Source organism: Mirounga leonina, unplaced genomic scaffold (assembly GCF_011800145.1).
Source record: "Mirounga leonina isolate KUSES-001 unplaced genomic scaffold, KU_Mleo_1.0 Mir_82, whole genome shotgun sequence".
NCBI lineage: Eukaryota > Metazoa > Chordata > Mammalia > Carnivora > Phocidae > Mirounga > Mirounga leonina.
The window spans coordinates 26,301,528-26,310,111 of record NW_023270825.1 but is presented as its reverse complement, the minus strand read 5'-3'; the positions used below and the strand labels follow the sequence as shown (position 1 = coordinate 26,310,111).

The 8,584-nt window shown below is 40.1% G+C and overlaps 1 protein-coding gene across 1 annotated transcript in view; it reads right to left on the bottom strand.

Annotated features, from left to right (window-relative positions):
- Nucleotides 1–5,260: 5,260 nt before the first annotated feature.
- TMED10 (transmembrane p24 trafficking protein 10) overlaps nucleotides 5,261–8,584 on the bottom strand; it is a 38,591-nt gene continuing 35,267 nt past the window's right edge. Inside the window, exon 5 of the mRNA XM_034993007.1 lies at nucleotides 5,261–8,364. Coding sequence (XP_034848898.1) covers nucleotides 8,243–8,364 — 122 coding nt within the window. The 3' untranslated portion in view covers nucleotides 5,261–8,242. The remainder of the gene's footprint in view (nucleotides 8,365–8,584) is intronic.

Below are 8,584 nucleotides of genomic sequence, written 5' to 3'. Positions count from 1 at the left end.
GACCCGGAAACAGTTCCTGGTGCTTCCGGCCCGGCGGGCTTTCCTCCGCCTTCGCTGGCCCCTTGCTTGGTCTCGCGGCCCCGGCTTCCCTCCCTCCGGGCGGGCGGCGCTTCACGGTCGCTGGGGTGCACGGCATGGAACCGAAGGCCTCTGGCCGCGGCAAGGGAGTCGCCGACCGGTCTGTAGACCCCATCCGCAATCCCTGGCCAGGTTCCAAACAGCTTCGAGGTCCAGAAGTCGCGCGGTCGCATCTTGGCGCCAGGCCTATCTAAAGGGCAGTGGTTCCACGTTGGACACTGCTCTTTGTTTAGTGAGATACTGAAGGTACTATAGTAAGCAGAAATATTTGCCTCCTGTCATCTTAGTCAGTGGGCCCAGTTATTGCTCCCAGAACCACCCTAGGTCCCTCTTCTATACAACTCCAAAACCAAAATATTTTAAGTCAATTCTCCTGACACTCTTTTTCCGGATTTGACATTTTCCTTTCATGTATCTTTCCAAATCTTTGATCGTCTCATCTCAGGCAACATTCTTTGAGTACAAGTGCCAGTGTATTTGAGGGTGGGAAAGCGACAATAAGACTCTCCTTACCAGCAAGTCACTAAGAGAATTGTAATACAGTGAAAAAACATGTTCCATCAGCTACTGACCTTGGGCAACTTTACATCTCCAAGCTTCTTTTTAAATCTGTAAAGCTGTAGGAATATGACCAACATCACAGAGATTAACAGCTAACTTTTATTAAGTGTTATGTTCCTGACACTATGCTAAAGGTTTTCTTTCCTTGAGTCATCCCACTTAATCCTCCTATTATTCTCATTCTACAGAAGGAACTGAGATAACCCAGGTTAAGTAACCTGCTCAATGTTACACAGCTACTAAGGGGAGCTGGGAGTCAAGCCCAGTAATCTGGATCCACATCATTCAGAGAGCATGTTTTGGGACTAAGAGAAAGTCATGTAGCTGAAGGCCAGGGTGTATGTGGGGTAGAAGCAAGAGAAGACAGGGCCTCAACTGTTGTGTTTGGCTTTCCTGTGGGGGAAAAAAAAAAAAAAAAAAATTATTCAAGATTTTTAAGCAGGCGAGTATATTATTAGTGACTGCATGACCTAATTTGCTGGGGAAGTCCCAGTTCATGCCTTTCCCCCAGGCATAACTAACAGAGCTTTATTTTGCTCAAGTCCAGGTCAGACAATAAACAACACAGTCACTTTACATAAGACCAAAGTTATATTTTACAAAGAACTCTGATAACAATGTGGAGGACAAAGACCAGAGGCAGGGAAACCACTTAAGAGGCAATTTATATTCTAAGAAGAGAAGAGGCACTGAAGTATTTATCAGTGTGAGTAGAAAGGAAGTCCAGATTTGAGAAATCCATCTGAAGAACATTTTTTTTTTTAACTTTTTAAAAAGATTTTATTTATGGGGCGCCTGGGTGGCTCAGTCATTCAGCATCTGCCTTCGGCTCGGGTCCTGATCCCGGGGTCCTGAGATCTAGCCCCACATCAGGCTCCCTGCTTGGCGGGAGGCCTTCTCCCTCTCCCGCGCCCCCTTGCTTGTGTTCCTGCTCTATCTCTCTGTGTCAAATAAATAAATAAAATCTTAAAAAAAAAAGTTTTATTTACCTGAAAGAGACAGGGGGAGAAAGCACGAGTGGGGTAGAGGGGAGAGTGAGAAGCAGTCTCCCTGCTGAGTAAGGAGCCTGATGCAGGGCTTGATTCCAGGACCCCAGGATCATGACCTGAGCCCAAGGCAGACGCTTAACGGACTGAGCCACCCAGGCACCCCCCATCTGAGGAACATTTAGAACTTTGTGATCAGCTGGGATGTGGTTGATGAGGTAAATGTGAGTCCAGGAGATTCACTCTGTGATTTTTAATGAGGTGGATAGTGATAGCAAGGAGAGGATAAAGACACCTGGTAGAATGGGTTAGGGGAGTTGTGAAGGATGAATTCACACTCCTATGACCTCTCTACAGCTTGACCCTTGTAAAGTATGATATCCTACACTCTGCATAACATTCCACATTGGCTCTGAATAGGAGAGCACACGGGGACTTCTGTCTCCCTCGATCTGTATCTAATACTTCTATTAGTATACTAGCCTTTATAATGATGGTCTGCTTATACCATACTTGTACTTTATGAAGCCTCTTTTCCACATCCAAAGCAATCCAAAGTAACGCAGCTCTCCCACTAGATCACATCACTTCTTTGCAATGCTTATCTGTAAAATACTGATGTCTTGTTATGTTCTTTATTGACTATCTCCATTCATTAGAATGTAAACGTCACAAGAGCCTGGATTTTGTACTCATTTACAACTATGCATCAGTGCCTAGAAAAATACTCGATATTATAGGCTTAAAAATTATTTGATGAATAAACATCAGGTTATTATCACCTACATATAGAACACTGTTAAAACCTAAATGCAAGGGGCGCCTGGGTGGCTCAGTCGTTAAGCGTCTGCCTTCGGCTCAGGTCATGATCCCAGGGTCCTGGGATCGAGTCCCACATCAGGCTCCCTGCTCCGCGGGAGGCCTGCTTCTCCCTCTCCCACTCCCCCTGCTTGTGTTCCTGCTCTCGCTATGTCTCTCTCTGTTAAATAAATAAAATCTTTAAAAAAATAATAAAAAAAATAAAAAATAAAACCTAAATGCAAGCCCGATTGATAACTCCTATCATATTTTATTTTGTTGGTTTCATTCCAGTATGCCAGATTATACAGATATTTTTACATTTTTCAATTAATTCATTCAACAAACAGTGCCAACTTGTGCCAGGTGCTGAGTTACAGCAGAAAACAAAATAACATGGTTCCTACTCTCATGGAGCTTACAGTCCATATAACAAATCAGTGCTATAGTAAGTATAAGCTTCTAGAAAGGTATTTAGGAGGGTCATCTTTCCAAGCCAACTTGCTGGGTTGGTGAAGTCTTCCTGGAGAAATAAGCAAAATGTTAAGTCAGTGATGGCTAACCAAAGTAGGAAGATCATTCTGGATAGAGGCCATTTCATCTACCTCCGCCTATTCATTACAAGGCACTTTGAGGATAGGTATTGCTTCTTATTTATCTGAGTCTTCTCCAGAGTTTAGCTCAGCATATTAAAAAGAATGTATGTTCAATAAATGTGGGGTTTTTTCAGTTAAAAGAATGGAAAAAATAATTACTTAAATTCAAAAGTAAATAGGTTTCAGCCACAGCTTATTTTTTCTGGCATCTTTGCCATGAGGAATGATAGTTTTCTGTAGCTTGGTTAGCCTGGTATTATAAATTGTTTTAGTTATAATGCATAGATACAAGCTTAACAGACAAATGTCCTGTTCTCTCAGAGAATACAGAACAGAAACACTCATGCTCAGTTCTTCATTATACTGGATATATATGAAACATCTGGCCTTTGAATATTCAAGTCCACAAATACTGAACATTCTAAAGGTATAACTGATTTCAAAATGCCTTTGGACAAAAATGGGTATTTCCATGTTATATTTTAACAAGGAAATAGGATGCTATATAGCAGAAGTTCCCAGTTATGAATGGCAGATCCCTGGGTCCATAGAGTCACTGTAAAGATTAAAAAATCTACCAAAGTACCAAGCAAAGTCTGTAGCTTCACTTTCCAATATGGTAGCCTCTAGCTACATGCAGCTATTAAACACTTGAATTGTGGCTAGTCTGAATGGAGATGTGTTGTAGCTGTAAAATGCACACTGGACTTCGAAGACTTTATATGGGGGTAAAAAAGTAAAATATTCGTGGGGTGCCTGGGTGGCTCAGTCGGTTGGGTGTCTGACTTCAGCTGGGGTCATAGTCTCGGGGCCTGCTTCTCCCTCTGACCCTCCCACTGCTCATGCTCTCTCTCGCTCTCTCTCTCATAAATAAAATCTTAAAAAAAAGTAAAATAGTCATTAATCATTTTTATATTGACTACATGTTGAAATGCTATTTTGGATATGTAAGGCTCTATTATTAAAACTAATTTTGCCTGTTTCTTTTTACTTTATTGTGGTACTAGAAAATTTAAAACTACACATGGGGTTTATGTTATGTGGGATACCACTACAGCAGACTGAATATGCAGAACACATACTACCATTTAACAAGTATATGATACTGTTGAGACTATTAAGTTCATTTAAAAGTTTTGCTGAATTCATTCATTGTTTATGTTCTCTAAAAGTAAATCATCAGTGAGAATTAAGACAATTAAAAAAAAATTTTTTTTAAAGATTTTATTTGACAGAGACACAGCGAGAGAGAGAACACAAGAAGGGGGAGTGGGAAAGGGAGAAGCAGGCTTCCTGCAGAGCAGGGAGCCCGATGCGGGGCTCGATCCCAGGACCCCGGGATCATGACCTGAGCCAAAGGCAGATGCCTAATGACTGAGCCACCCAGGCGCCCCAAGACATTTTTGATATTAAATAGTTATACTCAATTTGTGAATCCCTACTTTATAGACTTTTTAGATTCACCAACAAATTTTGTTTTTTGGGGGAATGGGGGTTGAGGATAAATAAGATGCCAGCCTGTGAATGTGCAAAGCACTTCAGGTTGACTCTTGGAAAGGAGCTTTATGAAAAATATTCAACTGTAAGTAAAAGGAAGGAGAAAATGGCCCTAACCTGCTGGGTTGGGTTTTAAAGATTTTATTTATTTTTCAACAGAGAGAGAGAGACAGTGAGAGAGGGAACACAAGCAGGGGGAGTGGGAGAGGGAGAAGCAGGCTTCCCGCTGAGCAGGGAGCCCGATGTGGGACTTGAACCCAGGACTCTGGGATCATGACCTAAGCTGAAGGCAAACGCTTAACGACTGAGCCACCCAGGCGCCCATGGGTTGGGTTTTATATAGATGTGATGGGCAAAAAAACAAGTCCTGAGAGGTTCTGAATTGGGAGGGGAATTTTAAGAATGGAGGGTAAGGGAGAGGACACTCTAGGACTAATTCCAATAGCAGTTTCCAAAAGAAGCTACAGAAAATGCTTGGCTTACATAACCCTATTTTGCCTTTCTGAAGATGTTAATTATTATGATTATGTTTATATACACACATTATATAGCTTACATACTTACAAAATATAATAAAATTGTATTAGCTCAAATAAACTTTATCCATCTGTAGTAAATTACATACAACCTTTTCTCTAATTTATCATGGATAATTTGCCATACTTTAAAACTGAAGAATATGGAAGAATTATTGCCAGTTCAGACAAAGAGATACTCAAGAGGAACAGAAAAATACACCTAAAATGGTTTCTGCTAGCATTTATTTGAGAAAATTTACACAAAAATCCCCAGTCCAACATTTATAAGTGAATCTGTAGAAATCCCACATGCCTCTTTCCATTAAACAGGAAAATGGCTTATGACAGGAGTTTATGACGATGATATAACAGCACTTAAACTGTATCATTCCTATCTATATTATATAGACTGTGTTGAAAAGGCTCAAAATGGAGGAAAGCAGATAAAATCCCCATTTTTAAAGCTGATTTACTCTTGCACTAGCCTTCTATCAAAGACAAATAATTTTTACTTTTTCGATAAAATCAAGGTGTAATTATCAATGAACTTTAAACTGAAAGCACAAATGTCTGAGTTGGTATTTTCGGCATGAAAGTAAAAGGGAAGGACATGGAAAAAATCCCAGTTTCACAAAGTCACATTCAGGAACAAAAACATCAGTAAAATAAAATATTCTCCTCTATCTTCTTCTTTGCCATTTTGTCAAAACAGAAGAATATAACCAAGTTAAGAACTGTCATTGCTTCTGAAAAAGGGGAAAGGCACCAGTCAGAAATATGAAAGTTTCTTATTAGGCTAATGGTACAGAACAAAATTTGACCTTTAGATCCCTAAAAATGGATCTGACCCACAAATTTGGTTATTCTCTTCCCTACTGGGATGTATCCTCCGTCATCTACTATACGTAATACCACAGGTGGACTTTCTCAACATCCACTGTCCTTATGTTGAGGATTTGGTTGCCAGTCTCAGAAGCCATACCTATCAATTCCTACCAGCAGATGGCAATGTTGCACAAATTAATGAAAGAACCACTCTGCCAGGCCGGAGGAATTCACACAAGGGGGTGGGGGGGTTCAGAGTAGCTGGAACATTAACAGAACAGCCTGAGATTTTAACAACATAACTCACTCCCTCTTCTACTTTTGTACCTTACCCTAGTCATCACAGCGGTGTTCTCTGTTAATTCTAATACATCTGCTTCTTAACTGCAAGCTATATGCCCTAAGTCCTGTAATTCTTGCCACTGCACTTACTTAGACAAAGCCCTGTAACAGTCAGCAGGGGTTAAAAGAGATTACAGAAAGGACAGACTCCTATCCACTTTCCTGGGCGAAATGGAGTAATTTTCAAGTGACAGTATTTTTCCTGTTCACAAACATGGTCATTTGTATCCATACCTTTGCTTACTTAATGGCCTTTAGGCACCTTATATTCCCACAGCAGTTCTTGGCTTTGCTTTTGCAACATTCATTTTCAAGTATTTACTCTATTCATAATCCTCCCAGATGTGTTTTTTTTAATACCCCATGTCTTAATTTGCTAGATGGAACACATAAAGGACAGGAATTAAGTCGGTGACTGGCCACATAAGAAGAGTTGGTAAATTTTACCTGTATTTTCCTTGCTAGAAGTTATATTAAAAATTCAAGCAACCACATATCTGACAAAGGACTTGCATCTAGGATATATAAGGAACTCTAGAAACTTAGTAGAAAAAACAAGCTAATTAGAAAGTGGGCAAAAAGGAGAGCAATAGATACTTCATTGAGGAAGATACATAGATGATAAATAAGCACATGAAAAGATGTTCAGCCATCATTTGCCATTAGGACAAAGCAAATTAAAACCATAATGAGGCATTACTAGACACACCTATGAGAATGACTAAAATAAAAAATAAGAACAATAGCAGATACTGGTGAGGATTCCGAGAAATTGGATTGGTCACACGTTGCTGGTGGGAAGGTAAAATGGTAGTCACTCCGGGAAAAGAGTAGGACAGTTTCTTAGAAAAATAAAAACACGTGCTTACCATACAACCCAGCAGTTGCCCTCTTGGGCATTTATCCCAGAGAAATGAGAATTTATGTTCACATAAAAACCGGTACATCAATGTTCACAGCAGCTTTAGCAGAAATGGCCAAAAACTGACAATGACGCCAATGTCCCTCAATGGGGAATGGTTAAACAAACTGTGATACATCCATACCATGAAATACTACTGAGCAATAAAAAGAAGCAAGCCATTGATAACATGTAACAACATGGATGGATTTCGAGGGAATTATGCTGAGTTTTGAAAGCCAATCTCAAAAAAGGTTACATACTATATGATTCCATTTATAAAACATTCTTGAAATGACAAAAGTAGAGATGGAGAACAGATTAGTGGTTGCCAGAAATTGGGACTTTGGGGAAAAGAAGGGAGGTGGCTGTGGTTATAAAAAGGTAGTAGTACAGGGATACGAGAATTGAGACTGTTCTGCATCTTGCGGTGGTGATCACACAAATCTACACTGGATAAAACTGCATAGAACTAAACACACATAAATACACAAAAGAGGTTCAGGCAGCTGAGCACAAATATTTTAATTCTCTAAAATGAAGTCCTCTTTAAGAGTTATATACAGTTCAATGCTCATTTCTATGAGGTGTCCCATCTATCACCCTTTGAAGAGACATAAATTTATGAAAGGATATTACCAGAAGCTACCTAAACATTTCAGCTAAGGGTCAAGAGAAAGTGAAGTGTGTTTTCACAAAGAAATCCAAAGAGGACAATCAGAATGAAACAAGTTCAACATGGTCATACAAACCTTGGTAAAGGAACTAAAGTGGAAGCCCAAGCTGGTGAGCTAGTAGGAAAAGGAAAGAAAACATGGTTCAAACAGATCACAAGAGGAAACCCAGTACAAATGCTGACTTTGGCATTATCTAGGTAACCCCTATTTTTTGTCATAGGTGACTCTAATAATAGTCCTATTGTTGCAAAACCAGTCCAAATGCTACCAAGTTAAAAAGAAGTCCCTCATTGACTTGTTGGGTGTAGGTGGTAACCCCTGTCCTCCCACACCAAAAGAGATCAGTTCTGGCAAGAAAGCTTCAATGTGCCTTGATGGTGCTGTTAGTAGGATGCCTTAGGTCAGACATGTCCCAGTGATGTTCAGCTGGCTGAGATACAAGGTGGGAGGAGACTGGGCCTTATTACTCAATCAACTTCTTGGCCTTGAAGAAGCGACGCAGGTAGAAGACCTGCCAGGTGGCTAGTCCAATGAGGCAGAACATTGAAAAGATGCTGAAGTACAGGACCCGAGTGTTTGTTGACTCTAAAAAAACAAAAGTGTTATAAGACAATGAAATGAGGCTCAGCAGGCTATACAGTGGCCAGGGGGAAAAGGCAATTAATAAACTTCACTCAGTCTCTAGGCCTGACAGTAGGATTTTGGATTGTTTTTTCTTAAAAGTTCACTGTTCTATATATAAATGTTAAAAATTAGTACTATCAGTTTGATACACAATAAACTGAGAATATAGTCAACTGCCTAT